The sequence below is a fragment of the Piliocolobus tephrosceles genome, chromosome 11, assembly GCF_002776525.5.
Source record: "Piliocolobus tephrosceles isolate RC106 chromosome 11, ASM277652v3, whole genome shotgun sequence".
Classification (NCBI taxonomy): domain Eukaryota; kingdom Metazoa; phylum Chordata; class Mammalia; order Primates; family Cercopithecidae; genus Piliocolobus; species Piliocolobus tephrosceles.
In genome coordinates, this window is record NC_045444.1 from 65,425,275 (window position 1) to 65,449,296 (window position 24,022).

Consider the following 24,022-nt stretch of genomic DNA (forward strand, 5'->3'; position numbering starts at 1 on the left):
GTCTTTGAGTGCAAATTGTGTATTTTTCTTATTTATTTCTGCTATATCCTGATTTTACTTTTTCACTATAATAAAAATAAACAGTATAATAAACTATATAATAAACACTATAATAAAAATAAAAATAATGTCAAGCTTGTCCAATTGTCTGTTAAGTGACTTCTTAAAATGAAAAATATGACATGAAGATATTTTCATTGCACCTACAGAAGAGATTCTGACGACCAGAGGTTTTATGCATTTTGAGCACTTAGCTAGGAATAGAAGAATACATTAGTCAATCTGGCTTTAGAAATGTTAGCCAAAGACGTAAAGGCAATTACCAAGTCACACTCCATGGCTGCTGAGAACCTGCAATGACATGTCCTTGATGAATTCCCCTATGGAGCTAATTACATGGAGGAGGGAAGGAGGCAAACATAGCATCCCCTGTGGAATTTGCTCTTGCACTGCAGAGCTTCTCCTCAACCCACCACGGTACTAGAAACTAATATTTTTCCAAAGAGACATGTCACCTCTGACATTGAGGGCCATCATATTAACAAAAGAAGGATCAGATGGAAGAAACACTGTTAAGAAAGGCCAGAATCCACACAGACCTGCAGAGGTGGAATGAAATCCTTCACCCTGTCACCTGAAGATGCGTGTGCTCATCTGAGGTGTATATGCCTTGATGCTAACTTAATCTTTATCCATCAAACAGCTCCTGGACATCTCTTTCCTCCCCACAAGTTTATTCTCCCTGATGGCACCCCAGGCAGTGGGTGCCCATTTTCCAAAAGATTCCCAAATTCAATCTCCTTGGTCAGTCTCTTTAGGCTCCCTTTGGGAGTCTGCACAACAGGATTTCCACCTGATACTGTCATGTCTTTCTTCTTTGTTTGTTCGTTTTTCCAGTGGGAATTTTCTTGGTTCTCTTTCCCAGTGACATTGAATGCAGTATAGTGGGGTTTTTTTTGTTTTTGTTTTTTAAACACTATCTGAGAGAAAAACTCGACATGACCATATCTGTTTCTGCTCTGAAAAGCCAGAATTCATTTAGGGCAGAAAAGAAAATCAAGGGTGCTGTGGTTGGTGAATAAGACAAATTAAAATTTTGTTTTTTCCTTTTACAATGGTTTAATTTTGATAAACAGGTATCACTGTAGCTTTCAGTAAGAGGCATCTGCAGTTACATTTTCCACCTTGCTGGTCCTATGCAAAGTCAGTATGTCATTGACTTTTACTTCACGCAAGTTCCTTTCTCTGCCTATTTGTGAGTATATATTACAATGTGCCTTTAAAAAACTCATTATTTTGTTTTTAATACTCAAGAGGTTGTTTCTCTCCTGAAGCATCATGGTTCTTGAGATGAGGAGAAATCCTCCTGAGAAAAGGGTTGCTACATTTAGCAAATAAAAATACAGAATGCCCACTTAAATTTGACTTTAAGATAAACAACAAATAATCTTCTAGTATAAGTAGGTCACAAAGACTTCTGCTATGTGCAATATTGCACTACAAATTATTTAAAACATTACACCAAACAATTATTCATTGTTTATCTGAAATTCAAATTTAACTGGGTAGTTTATGTTTTATCTGGCAACCCTACCTGAGACTAGTTTTTCGATTCTACAGAGACCAGAACTAGACTGTGTCAGAGGAAGCAGTATGTTTTTTAACTTTCACAATAAGTGAAGTAGAATGGCACTCTTTTCTCATTAGAAATAGCATAGGAATAGGTGTTAGTTCAAATACGTGTATCCTTTCCAGGGTTGACCCACACTAGCACTTCAGAATTAGGGTGGATGATGACATATATGCATTTAATAGTGTTTTATAAATAATTGCTTGAAGTTGCTCGTGGCTTCTTTTGAAGGCATTCATTTTAATTAACTGGTATTCTTTTGTACTTCTTCCATATGGTAATTTTAACAAATCTTAACCCTATAAATCTAATCAGTAAATTCCTGAGTCTATTTAAATGCTGTCATTTACAAATTTTTGAGGATTGCAGTAAGCTTTAATGAAATATAGGATAATGAAAGGTAAACAAAATATCATGGCCATTGAAGTCCCTAAAAATAAAAATAAAAAGTACTCCAAAGTGTTAAATGGAAACACAATTCCTTCAGGGCATGCTGTCTATAAATCATGACTGAAGGTCCAACCAAGGTTAAGTGTAACTAGTATTGTTAGACTTCAAATGAGTCATATTTCTTAAAAATGCCAAATTCTGAATATCAAACTGAAATCTTACTAGAGTCTGAAAGAAACCTATTATAAGACTAAAATATTAAGACCAACAATTTTCAGTTAGATAAACTCAAAGAGGAAGTCATGAAGCCATGTATCACAGCTACACTGCCACCTACTGGCCTTAAATTTTTAGAAATGAGAATCTAAGTCCCACCCTAATTCTCATTTTTAAAAACTGATATGTTTTGCATGTAGGGTAGGGAGAAACAGGATCTGTAATGGTTTTGTAGCCACTCCCACCCAAATTCTATAACAGTGTGGTAGATTAAAGATGGTGGCAAATTCTTTCTCTTCTTCATATTGGGAAACGACGTCTAATTTTCTTCCTCTTGAATCTGGTCTTAGTGACTTGCATGATCAATGGAATGCAACAGAAGATGTGCTGAGTTTCAACACTATTTCTTAAGAAGGCTTTGATTTTTACCCAGGACTCTTAAAATGTTCTCTCTGCTACTACGTAACTACCTGAGACAATGAGGAGGATGCTGGGGAGGCCACATGGAGGCCCTCTGGTAGATCGTTCCGGTAAGGCTCAACCTTCCAGTCATCTTTGACTGGGCAGACATATGAGTGAAGTCATCCTGGGCCCTCCAGTGCAGCCTGCCTGAGAGCTGAATACTAACAAAGGTACTCTATTAGGTGCCACTGGGAAGAAAAGAACAGCCCAGTCAAACCCTGCTGGAATTCTTGACCCATGAAATTCTGATGTAACTAGTTATCAAATGGCTATATTTAGGCTACTAAGTTTTAGAGCAGTCTTGTAAGCAGCAATAATTCACCAGAACAAACAGTGATATATTGATCTTTATACTTAAAAGCAACAGAATGAGGTGGAAGAAGGATGTGCTGATTGGAGAAGGCAAAGGAGAAGTGGAATAAAATTATCTGAAAAGAGATCATAAATGCCATGGACATCAATAAAAGATGAACTAGAGATTTAGAGGACCCACAGTAAGTTAAAAAAAATTCTAGTCCAAAGTTTTTTGCAGGCTGCTACTGTGATTTTGGGTAACTCAACAACTTTGGCCCAACTTCTTAGAGATTCAGAGAGAAAATGGCAGTAAAATTTCACCTCATGCAGATGCTGTGAACAGTAATGAATAAACATGACAAATATGCTGCAAACAAGAGCTAAAAATGCTATGTAAGAAGCAATCTTTGCACCTACTAAAAGTCTTTCATCAGATGATTTCAAATTGAAGGTGTCTCAGGAGAAAAAAACATTGAAAATACAAACAGATTTTGTTTTTTGTACTTTTATTGAAAAGGTACATTTAAAAAAATACACAGACATTTTACCATTTACAGGTTGCAGATATAGATGCTCTAAAAGAGTTCACTCTATTTTGTTGTTTTATGATAACTCTTGCCCCTGATATCACAAACATTCCAGTCTAGTTGATATCGGTTTAGAAAGGGGGGCATGGGAGCATGACCTGCAATATATTCAGTGAACAGAAAGACAAATTGTTCAATTATAAATTTTTTATCTTCTGTACATTATTGCATTAGGGAGCCACAAAATTATGTAGCATCATTACAAATGAAAACAGGTTAAAAATGAAGAAGATACTTATATAGAAATACATGGATTCATTGTCTTCTTGCAGAATGCACAAGAGGTGCAAAAATGTGCAATTTAGGAAGCTCTTTTTCTGTTTGTATACGTTTGCTTAGCAACACAAACCAGTGAGGAAGCTACAAAATAAGTTAAACAAAAATAGCAAACAGGTAGTAATTATAGCTATGTTATATGGCTTTCTATTTCATTTAAATATCTCCAAATAAAATGTGAAATAAAGAAAATACATTATCTTTTGTTCTCTTAAAGAGAAAATTCAAAGCTACTTTGCTTCCTAACATTTACACAGCAACTAAAAATGTTTAATTCAGACAAGAGATACAGATCTAGTACTACACAGGATACAACAGTACTTGGGTCGAAACAGTACACAATCCCTGTCAACAACAGTACACCAAAAAGAGAACTTTGTGATCCGTTGGTAAGATGGTATCCACAAGTAAGCACTTGTGTTCATTGATTTTTGTTCCACACTAGAATACACTCAGTTGGATACCAGAGTTATTTACAGACATCTGAGGAAGATCCTAGTTTTCAAGTCTGTCAGGAAAATATTCCATATTGTTTTAAGCCAGATCATACCCATGGAAAAATAGAGAATGATTTTCTTTCTTACCAATACATGTTCAAGAAATCAAATATCTGAGATACACAAATTGAATGGGGTGGTGAGGGAGGGGTGGCGGGGAGGAAATAGGGAGATAAAGCCTATGCTGCTCAGATTACTAAATTATAGGAGCGGTCTCTAAAAGCCCTCGTGAATCTAGTGATATGTTTCTCTTTGGAACTGGGGAGCTGGGTGGTAGGCTGCATTTTGTGAGTGAATGAGGGTACAGCAACACAAACTGCTTAAATTGCTGAATCCTTGTGGCTTTCTTTCTCAACTTCCTACTGGCCTCAAACGTCTTGGGGTTTGCAGACGTTAGTACGGAGCAAAGAGGATGGAGGCAGGAGTGGCGCGGATGGGCCCATGTCCAGGCCTCAGAAGAGCTGGAGGAATGGCTGGAGCTTGGAAGAGCGAGGCGGAGGGCCGGGGTGGGAGTGACAGCGCAGAGGACACGGCTGCTGCCGCTGCGAGAGGTGAGGACAGGAAGGCTGGGGCCAAAGGCTTCATCATATCTTTCTGGAATGCAAGTTTTGCCTAAGGGAGGGAGAAAACCAGGAATGGGGTGGAGATACTGTTTTTGAGTAACTGCACCACAGGTATCTTTTCATAAGTAAAACATCAACATTAAGAAGTCTTAAATTTTGAAAATCTTCACCCTCAGAAGTCGAGAAATGATTATGTTCACAATGCTGGTTTCAGTGGCTCATGGCACAGCTTGCTTTTATTTGGTGGTCTTTGCTCCTGTGTGCTAGGGCACAGGGAAGGCCGTCTGAATAAATTCTAAAGCTATTTTATGCTGCTGCTCACCAGGAAAAAAACATGCCCAGAAGTTTCCTGCTTAGGTGATGAAGTTCAATTCGAAATTCAGGCTTGTCTTAAACCACGATGAGGCCTAGAGAGTTTTGTTTTGTTTTTGAAGATTATGTGTGATCCTTCCCTTCTCTTAGATAAGCTGCATTGAAGTTAAGTAGTGAGTTCAGTACTTTAGGGACCCTGAAGAGTCAAGAAAACAGTCAGTTCACACCTCTGTCACTGGCTACTTAATGAGTATTCCTTGAAAAATCACAGCTACATCAAATTTCTGTTGTTGAGAATGATTGTAAGTGGGCTAGAAACTCGCTATTTAACGGAATGCCAGGATGGAATCCTCCTGTGAAGAAATCAATCCTTAATTTCTCTCTCTTGCAATCAGGAGGAGCCTTGCAAGCTGGATTTGCTTAATGCAGGTAACACCTGCTTGCAGCATCAGACAGAGGCTTTGGAGAAGCTGGAAGGTAATCTCAAAAATGCCTCCAGCTGGACAAGTTTAGCTTCATCCTCAGACTGAACACTGCACTGGGCCCAGTCCCAGGGAGATTGTGAAATCTATCCATCTTGGTATTTATATGACACTTATTGCTGGAGTCCCTAGGTGTTTTTGCAAAGACACTGAAAATAGCACATATTGAGAGCATAACAGGCTAATTACCAACATGCCTGCTAGAATGGAGAGAGCACACCATACAGACACTGCTTTACCTTCTCATGCCAAATTAAAAACAAACAAACAAACAAAAAAACAGAAAGCATGAGGATACTAAATTAAATGAATGGATTTTTGTTTTATGAAAGAAATCCGTCTTTCCAAGTTCAACATCCCGGGATTCCTTAGGCATCATTTGTCCTTGTTCTTGAGCCTTTACTTTATATGCTAAAGAGGATAGTCTTTTGAAAATAACTTGGTAAAGAGTAACATATTAGCTGTGAAAGAGGTTCAGTTTCTGTTTTCTAAGTAAGTTGTCCTATAGCAGGAGCTAAGCAGTTCAATCTAAAACTTCTGTCTATGAGGGCTATTTAAATTCGAAACCTTTCATGACCATTAGACTCTATGCCCTCCTTGCCCACAGTGGCTGCCCAACCCAGCAAGGCTGCCCCACAAAACAGGTGAGCAGGTGAGGTAAACTTACTGCTAGAATACTTGGGCTCCGCTGGAGTTTGTTGTAAGGGCTGTATTTTGGCTTCAGTGGTTTCCCTGCAACTCGATCTTTATGCCTTCGGCTAGAAATGTGCTGAAAAAAGTTTGATGCATTAGCTGAATTGAAATGTGAGTCTTATTCCATGTAAAATTTATTTCTAGGTAGCTATTTTCTCCATTGCCAACTCTAGGTCCATAGTTCCACGATGGTGTGGGTAAAATCATTATGATTTCTAAATTAAGACTTATTCCTCCCTCAATTGTAATGCTTCTCTGTCTCTCTCCTGTTCTCTATAGCCCTTATCAGATTTTGCCTGGTATTAACACTGTTACTGATGAGTTTCTCTCTCTATTCAGATTTTGAGCCTTTGGAAGACAGGCTTATCATCTCACCCTACCAGAAGCTCCTGCTCAACTGTAGGCTCCAGTGACTACTGTTCCTGTCTCTCCAACATCTAGCCTGGAACCTGACATATAGTAACAGTAGATGCTCAAATATTTCATACTGACTTTTTCTTCCACATAGCACCTGTATGTTGCATATTGTTTGCATCCTACAAAAGTTAGTCAACTTAACTGTGAGCACGGTAAAAAACATTCTATAGATGAGAAGATACACAGTCAAGTGGTGTCCTCAAACAACAATGTTTACTAATTCAGGATACGTTACCTGTTTGAGTTGAATTTCTGAATTAACATGAACATCACAGATTTCACAATGAAACGTCTTGTTCTGTAGTCCTGACCCCTTACTGCCATTCTGCATCTTTAATCTTGATCCAGGTCTAGGATAGGATTTAATTGGACCAGCCCCATTACGAGCTTCAACCATGGTCTTGTGTTTAGATCCTAAGAGAAAGAGACGCATATTAAATAGTTATCCAAGAATTATACAAAGCTCTTTGTTTTCTTATCCTTGAGAAGTTTACCTGCAGGCTAAAATGCCCAATGCTTTTTTTAAATGATCACTGTAATGCTGATTTTTAGTTTAACACGTTATTGTAAAAAATGGAAAAATGTAAGAGTATATAATACAGAAAATATAGAGAAACATAAGAAAATAAAGATTACTCATGTTTTCACTACTCAGAGGTAACCACTATTATCATTTTAGGGTATTTCTTGTGAGATTCTTTTTTTAACGTACTAAAAATTTTTTTCAAAATGGGGACCATACTAATTAAATATCCTAAAAATTTCACATAACAAATCATGTACATATTTTCTGATCATTATGTTTTAATGGCTGATTAACATATATCACATTGGGTTACTATAATTTATTCAGTATTTCCCTACTGGTAGGCTTTCGGTTGTTTCTATTTTTTTTCTCTTTTAAGTGTATTGCAGTGAACACTGTGGGTAAATATTTATCTTCATCTCTGTCACTTCATCAAAATGAGTTTTGGACAGTATTAGATATTTTTAAGAAAATAAAGAATAGGACAAGTTTGATCTCCAAGCTGCTTTTGTCTTGCTAGTTGCAAAGTCATATGATCATACTCTTCTAAAATCACTCTTTTGAATCAAAAAAGTAGAGAAGCATTGAACAACCCTAAGGTCTGAACAACAAAAGATATGGTATTCTGATGGGAAAAGTTGGGTTTTATTATAAACATTATTTAAATGCAAAAGATAGCTGCTAACCTGTGTTGTGTGCCTCCAGCTGTGACAGGGAGTTCACAGCCACTTTGCATAGTGAACAATAAAGTAATTTTTTGGCTTTTTCTTCTTCGGATTCAACAACAGTACCGGGAGCTCCATTTGTGCTCTTGGAGGGAGAAGTGGCTGCTCCAGGTGGCAGGGGTGTTGTGCCAGATTTGAGGAGAAATGAGCCACTTTCAGAGCTTGACGGCTGACTGGAACTGCTGGCTTTTAACTTCCCTTTATCTTCTAAGAGAAACACAGACAGATCTTATTGAAGCCTCATATATCATATAAACAAAGATAAATCACCATAAAGGAATTAAAAATAGAAATTTGATTCTTATGTGAAGTTTTTATTGCAGCATAGATTTCAGTTTATAAAGGTTAAATCAACCTCTATGTTTAAATCAAACAGAACACTATGCCATCAGTTTGATATTAGGTCATCCCAAGATAAGGATGACTTATGAAAAATGACTTTGTTCTCCCACTTGGAGCAGGTAACTTTCTATCTGACATCCTTCAGTTGTAAATTATGCTACAAAGAAATCTTTATTATTAAACAAAACCACCTACCCTCTGATACAATTACATGACATGAAGGTAACATGAAATAAGCCATTAGGCCATGTTAGTTTCATTTGACTACTTATGTTTAATTATGACAGAGATAAGTTAAACTTTAATTTGTATACCAAGCTAAAATTTTAACTTTGGATTGTGGGATGTAAGAAACATGGTTAATTTTGGTTATGATTAGCTAAGTTTTTGCTGCTCTGTGGATGGCAATGCAATTTATCCAAATATAAGAGACCAAGATTCCATTCATTATGCTTATTAATTACTGCCAGTCTAAATCAAAAGTTTTAAATAATGACATTAACCATAAGCACAATATGAAGATTAGCCAAGTAATTTAAAGACACTTTGGCAGTTTGATCATGTAGCTACTAAATGCTTATAATCCTCAAGGCCCATGTGTAGGCTATGAGAGTCAGACTGACTTTAACAGAATCTAACTCATTGAGGTTCATTTGCTATTCAAGACAGTCTCTGTTCAGTGACTCCTTTGGGAAAAAAACTGGGGCTTTGTAAGCAACAGCAAAATCCATCAAACATTTAATCCTAGTAGAGCTGGTACTTTTAGAAAATGTCTATAGATATGCTGATTAACTCTCATGAAGAGAGAAAGGGAATGAAATCTGAGAATATATTTGCTAATTGCTCTAGCTAATTTGGAATTGTATACCATTGGCCTAGAAGACTAAGAGGGAAGGAGAGACTAGGTAACAGCAATGTGGTGTGTGTTTCTGTGTATATGTTACAAGGTTCTGTATATGGGTAAACCTAAGCTTTAAGGACATTGCAAATGATGGGAGATCATATTTCTACTAAAATATTATATAAAGAAAAGCCTAATTGATTTAGGAATCAGCAGTTGATTTCCATCCTTTTTTTTCCGTTGGATCCATTCAGGTTGAGACTAGACACAGCCAGGGTGCTATGGAGGGATTTCAAATCTGGGTGTTACTTAGAATAAATGAATGCTGAGATCCTTTTATACCCTTAGGTTGCACATTCCATATTCCCTTTCAGTGAGTGTACTAAAACTTCAGGATGACATGAAATATGATGGAAAAGGTCTTAGACTTTTATTAAACTGACCTCTACAGTGTGAGCGAAGGACATAAAATCATTCTTCCTAATTGGTAATAGTCAGCAAATTAGATTGGAGAATATTTTAGGCCTGGAACCCTCTCATCTATAAGGATCCCTCAGATTGAATTTGCAATCTTACAGAACTCATAAAGCAGCAAAATAATTCAGTAATCTTAATATTTGGAATTACTCAGTTTCTTGTGATGAAAATTAAAGTTATTACATACCAAAATCTTTCCTTGCTTCAAGCATTTCATATGAATTCGATCTAAAAGAATCTGAACTGTTTCAGTCATTGACTCACTCATTCTCTCATATTACTAATAATATCCCCTATACTAATGTCCCTCATAAACCCTTACATTTATATAGAACTTTACAGTTTACAAAGTGCTATGACTTACATTGTCTTATTAGCTCTCACAGAAAACTTGTGAAATAGGTAAGGCTCAAAAAGATTATTCCTATCTTAAAGATGAGGAAACTGAGCCTTTTCAAAATTAAATAACGTCACATGGATTAGTAAGTGGCATAAATGAGCATGATGTTTTCTCTAACTGATCGGTCTATGGTACACTATTATTTCAGCACAAAAGGAGGACTTAATATATCACTAGTGACATAAAAGTATACAATAGTCACCCTAGATGTGAAATAGCAGTTGCTTCGTTTTACAATTGTAGGTTAGTTTTTAAAGTATATTTATTTGGCGTAAGTGAAAATATCTATCCTGTTCAACAATCATTTGATTTAGGTTATACTGAGAAGATGTATAAAATTATATATTTTCTCTGTTCCTATTTCTTTAAGAAAAATACTTCCTTTTCTTTTTTTTTCTTTTTTTTTTTTTTTTGAGACAGAGTCTCGCTCTGTCACCCAGGCTGGAGTGCTGTGGCCGGATCTCAGCTCACTGCAAGCTCCGCCTCCCGGGTTCATGCCATTCTCCTGCCTCAGCCTCCCGGGTAGCTGGGACTACAGGCGCCGCCACCTCGCCCGGCTAGTTTTTTGTATTTTTTAGTAGAGACGGGGTTTCATCGTGTTAGCCAGGATGGTCTCTATCTCCCGACCTTGTGATCCACCCATCTCGGCCTCCCAAAGTGCTGGGACTACAGGCTTGAGCCACCGCGCCCGGCCAAATACTTCCTTTTCATATCTTGTTTTCAAAGAGGTAATTTGTGAATTAACAAGTACATATTAATAATATGTTAATTGCTGACAATGTGCTAGACACTAAAGAGAATAGTAAATAAAGTAAGTATGTACTATGAGAAAATTACAGCATAGCAGGAGGAAATGAGACAGTCATTCAAAGATCTCTAATTTACAACAGAAACTGGTAAGAGGCATGAGAGCACAGAGCAGAAAATGGTTACTTCTGCTTGGGAAGAACGAGACATTTTTCATTGAGGAAGTGGCATTTTGAAGGTTTTGAAGGTCAGATTTAGATAAGCATAGAATAGGGTTGAAAATGAGTGGGAAGTGAATGGTTAGAAGCAGAAACATGAAGAAATACCTAGGTATTAGAAATCTTGGGGTTTTCTTGGTGAATACTTGGTAGTTGAGCATAGAGCTGGCCACTAGTGTAATGGGATGAAGGGGTGGCGTGTCCCTCCAAACCTGTGGGCAAGGTTTGGGCGTTTCTCATTAGGTGGAAGGAGAGACTTGAGAAAAGAAATGAGCCACAGAGACAAAGTATAGAGAAAGAAAAAGTGGGCCCAGGGGACCGGCGCTCAGCATACAGAGGACCCACGCCGGCACCGGTCTCTGAGTTCCCTTAGTATTTATTGATAATTATCTTTACCATCTTAAAGATAAGGGAGTGGCAGGACAATAGGATCATTTTAGGGAGAAAATTAGCAGTAAGACATATGGATAAAGATCTCTGTGACTTGGGTAAGTTCAAAGGAAAATGCTGTGCCTTGATACGCATATGCAAACATCTCCATAAACCTTTTAGCAGCATTGCTCCAGCAAGTCTCGCCAGCAAGTCCCACCTTATGCCGTAAGGCGGTTTTCTCCTATCTCAGTAAACAGAGCATACAATCGGGTCTCACACTGAGATGTTCCATTGCCCAGGGATGGGCAGGACTTTTAACCAGCAAGCTGCCTTCAGGCACTTGTTTAACAAAGACACATCCTGCACAGCCCAAAATCCATTAAACCTTGAGTCACCACAGCACATGTCTCTTGGAAGGACAAGGTTGGAGGTAGGGTCACAGATTAACAGCATCTCAAATACAGAACAAAATGGAGTCTCTTATGTCTACTTCTTTCTATATAGACACAGTAACAGGCTGATCTCTTTTTCTTTTCCCCACAATGGGAGATATTATTATAGAGGTCAATTGAGCCAGAAGGCAGAGAATATCTTAAAACTATTAAAATATATACTAAGGGCAGACACTTCCCTTTTAAAATTGAGATGTATGGTATGTTTAACACTTACATGATCTAAAATTCAGATAAATTATGTTTTAAATTTTTTTCTCAGATAGGCCAGAGTCTTAATCTTTGAGAATATTAAGGAAAAATATTGACTTTGGAAATGTGTAAATGATTTTACTCTTCAGGAAATTCTGTTATTGGATAGATACTATCTAGTCAATAAAACAGATCCTAAAATTTGAAAAGTCACTGATATATTTATATATTTGAATAGTGGCATTCTTTCTCAATATGCAAACGTCTAAACTTCAAAGCCTAATTTTGTTATTTCTCATCTTAATTGCTTGATATTTTAATGAAAATCCATTGTTTTATTCCTCATTCCTTCCTGGTATTTTAAAAACCTCTTTGTGTATTTGAAAGTTTAATTAATGTACTGTTTACTTCTGTTTCTTTTAATAAAGATGCATGTCTTCTGGAACTTCTGGTTAAGATGAATTCCATTTTCAAGTATTCCCTCACCTAATGTTAATTAGCAGGTTTTCTGACTGTCCTAATTATTTCTTGATTACTCAAACACATTTATAAGGTTTTATCCTACAGGATTTTGAAGCAGAATTTGCTTAGCTACATCAGAATTGTTCGTTGTAACAAATATACATAATTTATGCATCCAAGTGAATTTATTTCTTCAAAGTAGTGTCCTTGGGAAGTTCCATACTGATTCATTTATTTTCCAAAGCTCCAAACACTTGAAAACTCTTTCCTTTGATACTCCTTTTATGTCCAGTTCATAAGCCATGTAAAAAAAATCAGTCTTCAAAATGTATCACCCTTATTTCTTACTCCAAAATCTTTACTCAAATTAATCCACCTTATTCATCAAACTTAGCACTACATTACTCAAACACAGCCTCAGAAGACTAATATGCTAAGACAAAAAGAACATACCAGAAGCTCTAAAAAGAAGTTTTAATAAACCAATCCTGTTGGCATATGGAAGAGTCATGTCCATTCATAGGTCTTAATTTAAAAAACAATAAAAAATTAATATTCTACCTACAATGTAGGTCTTACATTTTGAATTAGAACTTTGAAAGCTGTAATCAAATTTTTATTATTTGACTTGTAAGATTTGCTTTTGAGTTTAATTTTATCAATGTAATAAGATTTTCTAATCAGGATTCAGTGGTTTAATAATAGATACATATTTTATGCAATAAATGTATGCTCACTGCAGAAAATTTTAAAAATGAAGTCAGACACAAATTTTAAAAAATTAAAATTACTCATGATTCTATCATCTACAATAACAGTTGGTAAACTTTTTCTATACAGCTCCAGAAGACACATTAAGCTTTGTGGCTATACTGTCTCTGTTGTAACTACTCAACTCTGCTTTGTAGCAGGAAAGCAGCCATTGGCATGGCTGTGATCCAGTAACATTTTACTTACAAAAATAGGTGGCAGGCAATATTTGGCTCACAGGCAATAGTTTTGACCTAGCATTATGATATTTTGGTATATTTTACTCTATACTATTTTTTACATAATAGCAAATATGAATATACAGAAGCATACTGTTCTGTAACTAATATTTTTCACTTGGGAATAAATCAAGAACATTTCCATGTCAATAAATGCAGAACTGGATTAAGATTTCTAACACCAAATTATATTTATTTATATGAATGTACTCTATTCAGCAATCTTCTTTTGATATTTTGGTTATCTCTGGTTTGCACTTTTGTTAATGTTTAAAGCATATTGAATGAGACTTCTGTGGCCTCAATGAAGGACACAACTGAGAATTGAAAGCAACTAGTATTTAGTATTATAGCATGTTAGAGAAAGTTCCTCAGAAACCCCCGACACAGTCCTGTGGTATTCATAAGATTTAGTAGAACTGGTCCAGCTACGAGCACCCTATCACCCACCTGTCTAGGCCTTATAAAGTAGTCTGAAGATTGGAGGACTCACTGGAGTCATGAATTTCTGGTCTGGTTGGGAGTTTCTGAATCCCAAACTAATAAAGCTAGAAATGCAGGTAAGAAGGGGACACTGGGATTTCATTCCCTAGTTAGATTACTGCAGGTCTTGGCAATCTGTTCCTCACTTGTGGTTGAAGGGAGATGGGGTTGGAGCAAGAAAGGTAAGAAGGAGAAGAACCTATAATCTCAGTTTGGCATGTCAAGGTTGAATAAGATTTCTTTGGGCCAATAGGATGCTTTGAAAGGTGGCCTGGCTCAAATCATGTTGTTAGTGCCCAACATAAGAAGTCTGATCACTAGGACCTTGGCAGCAAGAGGCTGAAGGGTGGACCTTTAGTGGCACAAGCTGAGGAAGGGGTAAGAGGCCAGGGAACCAACCTTATGAAGAATTCACACATTGTCCCTGAGAGTCAGACAGCATCTGGACATCTGCCATTCAGAGGACAACCATAACTGTCATTAAGTACAAAAGCATTTGCCATTTTTTCTCCTCTAATTCCTCCTCTTATCCCTAACAATGGAAAGCACAAGAATCAGAAAGCATGGAACACGGAAGAAAGAGCAGACCATGCCCCTTTTCATGGTTCAACCAGAGCCAGAAAAACGGGAGTGTTCAACTGGATAAGAGCCTAAAGTTTCAAATAGGACCAGACTTTCTGATATTTGACAATGTCTTTGAGGAATGAGAAAGGGAGATTCAATAAAATACACAGTCACGTGTCACATAATGACATTTCAGTCAATGATAGACTGCATATACAATGGTGGTCCCATAAGGTTATAATGGAGCTGAAAAATTCCTATTGCCTAGAGGTGTGGTAGCTGTCATGATGTTGTAGTGTAACACATTACTCACGTGCTTGTGGTGATTCTGGTGTGAACAAACCCACTGTGCTACCAGTTGTATAAAAGTATAGCACACACAGTTATGTAAGGTATATAATACTTGATAATGATAATAAATGACTGTTACTGGTTTATATATTTACTATACTATGCTTTTTATAATAATTATTTTAGAGTGTACTCTTTCCATTTATGAAAAAATTAAAGTTATCTGTAAAATGGCCTCAGGCAGGTTCTTCAAGAGGTACTCTAGAAGAAGGCATTGTCATCATTTATGACAGCTCCATGCATGTAGTTGTGCCTGGAGACCTTCCAGTGGGTTAAGATGTGGAAGTGGAAGACAGTGACATTAATGATCCTGACCCTGTGTAGGCCTAGGCTAATATGGGTGTTTGTGTCATAGTTTTTAATAAAAAAAGTTTTTTTTAAAGTTAAATAAATCAATTTAAAGATAGAAAAGAGCTTAGAGAATAAGAATATAAAGAATTTTTGTAGCACTCTGCAGTGTGTTTATGTTTTAAGCTAAGTGTTATTACAAAAAAGTCAAAAGTTTAAAAACATTTAAAGTTTATAAAGTAAAAAGATTACATTAAGCTGAGGTTAATTTATTACTGAATAAAGAAATTTTCTAAAAATAAATTTAGTGTAGCCTAACTATATAGTGCTTATAAAGTCTACAGTAACATCCTAGTATGGTAAGTGTATAGGAATGTCCTGGGCCTTCACATTCATTCACCACTCACTCACTGACTCACCCACAGCAACTTCCACCTCTACAAGTTCCATTCATGATAAATGCTCTATGCAGGTATGCCATCCTTATCTTTTATACAATATTTTTATGGTACCTTTCCTATGTTTAGATACACAAATGCTTATCGTTGTGTTGCAATTGCTTACAGTATTTAGTACAGTAACCTGCTATATAGGTGTGTAGTGTAGGAGCTAAATAGTTCATATGGTTTAGCTGTGTCCCCACCTAGATCTCGTCTTGAATTGTAGTTCCCATAATCTCCATATGTCATGGGCGGGAGCCGGTGGGAGGTAATTAAATCATGGGTGCAGTTACCTCCATGCTGCTGGTTCTCATGATTGTGAGTGAGTTCTCATGAGATCTGATGGTTTCATTAGGGTTTTTTCCCCCTTTCACTTGGCACGTCTCCTTGCTGCCACCATGTGAAGAAGGGCATGTTTGTTTCCCCTTCCACCATGGTGGTAAGTTTTCTAAGGCCTCCCCAGCCATGCTGAGCTGTTGAGTCAAATAAACCTCTTTCGTTTATAAATTATCTAGTCTCACCCAGGCGCAGTGGCTCACACTTGCAATCCCAATACTTTGAGAAGCCGAGGCAGGCAGATCACTTGAGGTCAGTATGAGACCAGCCTGGCCAATATGATGAAACCCCGTCTCTACTAAAAATACAAAAAAAAAAATTAGCCAGGCGTGATGGCATGTGCCTGTAATCCCAGCTACTTGGGAGGCTGAGGCAGGAGAATGTCTTGAACCCAGGAGGCAGAGGTTGCAGTGAGCCGAGATAGTGCCACTGCACTCCAGCCTGGGCGATAGGGTGAGATTGCATCTCAAAAAAAAAAAAAAAAAAAAAAATTACCCAGTCTCGGGTATGTCTTTATTAACAATGTGAGAAGGAACTAATACTGGTGTAAACTATTTAGCTTAGGCCTGTAGTAGGTTGTACTGCCTAGATTTGTGTGAGTGCTATACACTGAATGATGTTTGCACAATGACAAAATAGCCTAAAAATGCATGTCTTGGAATGTATCTGCATTGTTGAGCAACACTGCATTGTTAAGCAACACTGTATAGGCTATCATGTTTGTACCTCATTGAATTCATACATTCAATAAACCAGTTACATAAACAGTATTATATGCAGACATCTCTGAAAACTCATCTGATAATTTCCTCAGGACATGAACTTTGAAGAGAAATTGCTGGGACAAAGATTGTGTACATTTCTGAGCTTTTGATGCATATACCAAATTGCCCTCCAGAATGGTCATACAAATGAATACTCTTAGGAGTGTCATAAAAGATCGTGGCTTCCCCGTACCTTTATCAGCCTAATTATCCATTGCCCTTACCAATCCAACAGACATAATATGGTATCTCATTGTTAATTTGATTGGTTTTTATTTTATCACTAAAACAGATGTATATTGTTTTATAAGATTAATGATGCTTTGTATCTCAGTGTAATTTAAAAATTTTTTATTATTCTGAAAGGAAACAAAAATCTTACAGTTTTTTGTTTGTTTGTTTGTTTGTTTTGAGATGGAGTCTCTCTCTGTCGCCCAGGCTGGAGTGCAGTGGCCGGATCTCAGCTCACTGCAAGCTCCACCTCCCGGATTTACGCCATTCTCCTGCCTCAGCCTCCCGAGTAGCTGGGACTACAGGCGCCTGCCACCTCGCCTGGCTAGTTTTTTGTATTTTTTAGTAGAGACGGGGTTTCACCGGGTTAGCCAGGATGGTCTCGATCTCCTGACCTTGTGATCCATCCGTCTCAGCCTCCCAAAGTGCTGGGATTACAGGCTTGAGCCACTGCACCCAGCCTAAATCTTACAATTTTAAGAGTTAAAACATTGTACACTAAAGTAAAAAACTTTACAATAATAATAAACTTTCTTTTATACATCCTAATAATGTTAAGTTGATTGAAGCATTGTTCTTGAAAACTAAAATCAGTATTGTAGTCATTATTTGAAAATTTGCTTTATGCAGAGCAAAAATACTAGCCTAACGGCTGTTCCAGTCAATTATATCTTACAATAATGGTAAACGTAACAATAATAATCACAAATCAACCACTCATAGTAACTGAGCACTCACTATAGACAAATCACTATTTTAAGAATTTATAGTCATTATCTAATTTATTTATTTTTCTTTCTTTTTTTTTTTTTTTTTTGAGACGGAGTCTCGCTCTGTCACCCGGGCTGGAGTGCAGTGGCCGGATCTCAGCTCACTGCAAGCTCCGCCTCCCGGGTTTAGGCCATTCTCCTGACTCAGCCTCCGGAGTAGCTGGGACTACAGCGCCCGCCACCTCGCCTGGCTAGTTTTTTAGTATTTTTTAGTAGAGACGGGGTTTCACCATGTTAGCCAGGATGGTCTCGATCTCCTGACCTCGTGATCCACCCGTCTTGGCCTCCCAAAGTGCTGGGATTACAGGCTTGAGTCACCGCACCCGGCAATTTATTTTTCAAACACTATAATGAGATAGAAATTGTTACTATCTGTACTTTTAAACATTTTTCTTTTTCTTTTAATTGAGGTATAGCATGTATTATAACATATATAAATTTAATACATTTTAATGTATGTATATAGATACAATATCACGTAGATACACCTGATGATCAAGTGTTTTCACTACCCCAGAAGCTCCCTTGAACCTCTATCAGTAGAGATTTCCCCCAAAGATAATCACCTCTATTAACATAGATCAGTTTTGGCCAGGTGCGGTGGCTCAAGCCTGTAATCCCAGCACTTTGGGAGGCCGAGACGGGCGGATCACGAGGTCAGGAGATCGAGACCATCCTGGCTAATGCGGTGAAACCCCGTCTCTACTAAAAAAAAATACAAAAAACTAGCCGGGCGAGGTGGCGGGCGCCTGTAGTCCCAGCTACTCGGGAGGCTGAGGCAGGAGAATGGCGTAAACCCGGGAGGTGGAGCTTGCAGTGAGCTGAGATCCGGCCACTGCACTCCAGCCTGGGTGACACAGCGAGACTCCGTCTCAAAAAAAAAAAAAAAAAAAAAAAAAAAACAACATAGATCAGTTTTATCTATTTTTAAGCTTCATATAAGGAAATCACACAATATATTTATTTTGTGTCTGGCTTCTTTCACTCAACATTATGTCTGTAAGATTCGTTTATATATAGAAGGATATTTTTTCACTGCTGGGTAGTATTCCATTGTATAAGTATGCCATAATTTATTTACCTATTTTGCTATTGATGAAAATTTAAAATGTTTTCAGTTTTTGGCCATTTTGAATAATTCTACTATGCACATTCTTTTAAGTGTTTTTTGGTAGACATAAATACTCATTTTTGTTATGTATATATACACAGTAGAATTATTGGGCCACAAGATATTCATATCTAGCTTTAGTAGATTCTGAAAAGTTTTCCAAACTGATTGTACCAACATATATTTCTATCAGCAATGTATGAAAAATTCCAATTGTTCTACATCTTGTCTAATTCATGGTATCAGTATTGTCGGTCCTTTTGATTTTAGCCATTCTAGTGGATGCGTGGTGGTATCTTATTGTGGTTTTAATTTGTATTTTCCCAATGGCTAGTGATAATGAGCTCTTTTCATTTTTTTATTGGCCAATTGTATATTTTGTGAGTGTTTGTTCATATCTTTAGCCCACTTTTAAAACTGGGTTGTTAGCTTTTTCATTATTGATTTATAGGAATTCTTTAAATATAGCCTGAACAGGAGTCCTTTGTCAGATACACATATTACAAGTCATCTTCCAGGTTGTGGCATGCTTTTCACTCTCTAAATGTTGTCTTATGATAACCCAAATTGTTTAAAAAGAAAAATCCCCAAGGCTTAAATAGAACAAACAACTTGCCTGTAGTCATTCAATTAATAAATGGTAGAGCATGGATTCAAACAAAGGCTTCCTGAACCCTGAGCCAGTACTCTTACTGCTCTTCTGTGTTAAGGAATATTAGACTAAGAATGCTTAGTTTTAGATATACCTTCTTGAATGTCATGTTGACTAAAGGGGAATGGATGGTAATATCTTTGTATATCTAAGTTACATGATGCCATAGAAAGCATACCACCTGATATGGTTTGGCTGTGTCACCACCCAAACTCATCTTGAATTCCCATGTGTTGTGGGAGGGACCCAGAGGGAGGTAATTGAATCATGCAGGCAGGTCTTTCTCATGCTGTTTTCGTGATAGTGAGTAAGTCTCATGAGATCTGATGGTTATATAAGGGTGAGTTTCCCTGCACAAGCTCTCTCTTTGCCTGGTGACATCCATGTAAGACATGACTTGCTCCACCTTGCCTTCTGCCATGATTGTGAGGCCTCCCCAGCCATGTGGAACTGTAAGTCCATTGAATCTCTTTCATTTGTAAATTGCCTTTTTCAGCGATATGAAAATGGACTAATACAGAATATTACAGGCACGTTTTGTAAAGAACCAGATAAATAAGTCTGCTTTGATGTGGTTCTTTAATGGTTGTGTGGCAGGCCTAGAGTATGCCATCCCTGTAGCAGCCACAGGAGAAGCTCTGAAAACAGAGTAGAAGTTATTCTTTTGTAAGAGAAATATACATCTATTAAAAAAAAAAAACTCTATCTGTTGGGGTGTCTCCCTCACTCTACCAAGAAAAGAAGAAATGACTCTAGCCTCTAGACCCTCTTAGTAAATGGGGAAGGCACTGATTTAAATTTGCATAACAAACCTTACCCTTGTTTACTGTGCTTTTCCTAGTCACTTCCTCTTAACTGGCCTCCCCACACCCTTCTTTATTTGTTATAGCTTAAGATCATATTTAAGCCTGAATTCAAAGTCACCTCTTGGAGATTTACTCATTTCTCTGGGTATCTCCCATCAATACATGAGGTGTACATGTTAATAAACTTCTTTGTTTTCATGTTAATGTGTCTTTTGTTACAGGAATCAGTCCCAACCAAGAACTCAGAAGGAGAGAAAATTATTTTTTCCTCCCCTATAGTTGGAACTTTGCATGTAACCTAAGAAAGCAAATGACAATAGTCTTCAAAAGTTCATTTTAAGAAAAATTTTGTGTAGGTGTTGTTTTATTTGAATTTTCAGGTCTTGTCTGATTTCCCAGAAGAATCAATGGACACTCAAAAGGAGGTCTCTGATTCCCTATATGAGATAAAAATTTCTTTGCATTTTTGTTTTTGATAATGTGTGTCTTGGTTTATTAAGTTGCTTGAGTTAAGGCCACCAAGAAGTATCATTTTCAGCCTCTGAGAGGTGGCAAAGATTTAGAAATTACAATAAGTGGGGCAGATACAATATAGATATCTATGCTTGGTGGAATGGAAAAGTAGTATAACCATTGTTAAACAATATATCATTTCACCAAGAAAGTCTCCCTCTAGAAATTTATCCTAAGGAAATAACCATCCATCCATTCAACAACTACTGATTGAGCACCTATTATGTGCTATACACTATACCAGGCATGGAAGTTAGCGGTAAAAATACCAAATCTCTGACTCAGTGGAATTAATCATCTAGTGGGGGAGAGAGAAAATGTGTGTGTGTGTATTTATATATACAAATGTATTTTAAATAATTTAAATGTAAATTTTAATTTATATATAAGTATACTTATTAAATAAATGTGAATTATAATAAATAATAAATGTATAAACTATTTTATATGGAATAAATATCAAAGCACATATATTCAAAGTATATATAAAACTATATATAAATCATATATGTAAAAAAATATATATAGTGGCCAGGCCAAAATATACATAGGTGTGGTGGCTCACGCCTGTAATCCCAGCACTTTGGGAGGCCGAGGCAGGTGGGCCACCTGAGGTCAGGAGTTCAAGACCAGCTTGGCCAACATGGTGAAACCCCATCTCTACTAAAAATACAAAAATTGGCCGGGCACTGTGGCTCAAGCCTGTAATCCCAGCACTTTGGGAGGCCGAGACGGGCGGATCACGAGGTCAGGAGATCGAGACCATCCTGGCTAACACCGTGAAACCCCGTCTCTACTAAAAATACAAAAAAACTAGCCAGGCGAGGTGGCGGGCGCCTGTAGTCCTAGCTACTTGGGAGGCTGAGGCAGGAGAATGGCATGAACCCGGGAGGCGGAGCTTGCAGTGAGCTGAGATCCGGCCACTGCAGCCTGGGTGACAGAGCGAGACTCCAACTCAAAAAAAAAAAAAAAAAAAAAAAAATTAGCTGGGCATGGTGGCACGTGCCTGTAATCCTAGCTACTGGGGGCTGAGGCAAGAGGATTGCTTGAACCTGGGAGGCAGAGGTTGCAGTGAGCCAAGATCTTGCCACTGCACTCCAGCCTGGGCAACAGAGTGAGACTCTGTCTCAAAAAAAAAAAAAAAATGAAATGTCTCATAGTGATAAGTGCACTAAGAGTTGGTCATGGTAAAGAGTCAGCTCAGGCCTATCTGAAGAGGTGATATTGAAAGCTCCTTTGCAAAGATTAAGATAGTCATAGAAATCTAACATGGCTGACTCCATCTTGCATCTATTCTCACAGGCTGGCTGTCCTCACTCAGTCCTGGGTGTAGGCCAAGCTAACCATGGAAGGAATTTAGTTTACAGTTTAACTTTGAAGCAAGGATGATAATAGTTCCTCCCTAAAACTGACCCTCCCTGCCTTGTTTTGTAAATCTACTGAAAGGTGATAAGATTAAGAGGCCTGAATTCTGCTAAAATATAGGTGTAGTTAAACGATTACCAGCTCTTGTTTCTTAGCTTGCTTTTCTACAATCCTTTACTGCTGAGGAGTCCTGTGGCCAGAAGTTACAAGATTTGTGACTTTCCCAATCTTTCCTATAGATAACATCACTGTTGTAGAGCCTAAGATTGGTCTTTTGAGATGTTTTTCAGACTTATCAACTGACTGACTCCACTTAGACCCAAGACTCATGACTCAACCAGTCCTGTGGTCCTGACTCAGAGGCTGACTCAGCACATGAGGACAGTTTTCCACACCTCTATGATTTCATTCCCAAACAATCAGCATTCCCCATTCCCTAGCCCCCTGCCTATGAAACTATCTTGAAAAACTCTAACCTCCAAGCTTTCAGGGCAGCTGATTTGAGTAATTACTCCCATCCTCTCACTTGGCTAGCCCTGCAACTATTAAACTTTTCCTACCACAATACTGCTCTCAGTGGATTGGTTTTGTGCAGCTTGCTTGTGCGGCAAGCAAGACGAACCTGTTAGGCAATTACAATATTTGACAGAGACGTGGATGAAATAATAGGAGTTCTAGGAGAAAGAGTGTCCCAGGAAGAATGCATAGTAAGTCTAAAAACCTTGAAGCGGGAACAAGCAAGGACAAGAAAGTCAGTGAGACTGGCGTCTGACTGCAGGATGTGAGGTGGAGGAGTTGGAGGGAGCAGATCACATACAGCCTGGTAGAACATGAGAGAAATTTGGGTGTAACATAAGTATGATTACTGAGTATGGGAGAGAGATGATCTGATTCCTGTCTTCATAAGATCATTTTGCCTTCTGTGTGAAGAATAGACTGTGAAAGGATAAACATGAGGCGATCAGTCAAGAAACGACTGTAGTTGCCCATGAGACAGCTGATGGTTGCTTAGACAAAGGTGGTAGTGGTAGAGAATTGAGCAGTGGTTTCAGAATATATGTGCAGGTAGAACCAACTAGACTTATTCATTAGGTGTGGGACATTAAAGAAAGAGAGGAATCAAGTCTCATTATCATGGTTTTAGCATGAGCACTTGATAAATGGTGGCTGATGTCATTTACTAAGGTTTGAGATAACAGTATGTAGGATGCTAACAAAACTTCTTGGCCTCTCAGCCAGGAAAACTTGGTTATTCCTAATTCCATTTTTGACTGATTGAGTCCTCTTAAGCAAGTGATTTATGTGATTGGGACCTTAATGCTTACATGTGCAAAATACTACCCTTTTCTTATTGACATTAAGAACCAAGAACACTGTAAAAGTGAGGCAAGGGCTTCAGGTGGAAAATGTAACGGAAAGGTAATAGTTGTAAGAAGTAAGCTCAGATAATGAGGCCAGGGTCATGAATTCTATTCCACACTTCCCAGGACCTGTGAATTTCTAAATCCATGCCATTTATCACTGAGAACTCATTAGGCTCATTGATACCTATTGACATCTTCTGAAATAAGCCTTCCAGAATAGCAAAGAAGCCCCAAAACTTGAAAAAAGTTCTCAGGTCACCAAGGTCACAATTTCAATAGAATTGCACTTTGTGCTTTCTGAGGTCTCTGAAGAATACTGCTTGTCAACTAACACAGTGAATTTTTCCTTTTTATACTTAATATTGCACTAAACAGAGGCATGCAGTGAAAGGACTGCTGGTCATATTCTTTCCTGTATTCAC

The 24,022-nt window shown here is 37.7% G+C and overlaps 1 protein-coding gene across 6 annotated transcripts in view; it reads right to left on the reverse strand.

Annotated features, from left to right (window-relative positions):
* Nucleotides 1-3,486: 3,486 nt before the first annotated feature.
* The window catches only part of ZNF385B (zinc finger protein 385B), a 423,521-nt gene continuing 402,985 nt past the window's right edge, over nt 3,487-24,022 (reverse strand). For 5 of the 6 annotated variants that reach the window (XM_031936441.1, XM_031936440.1, XM_031936439.1 and 2 more), the window contains 4 exons: nt 8,032-8,277; nt 7,055-7,233; nt 6,377-6,478; nt 3,487-4,964 (listed from right to left, as the gene is read on the reverse strand). In XM_031936441.1, coding sequence (XP_031792301.1) covers nt 4,746-4,964; nt 6,377-6,478; nt 7,055-7,233; nt 8,032-8,277 — 746 coding nt within the window. In that variant the 3' untranslated portion in view covers nt 3,487-4,745. The remainder of the gene's footprint in view (nt 4,965-6,376; nt 6,479-7,054; nt 7,234-8,031; nt 8,278-24,022) is intronic. The other variant, XR_004229205.1, reaches the window with a different exon arrangement.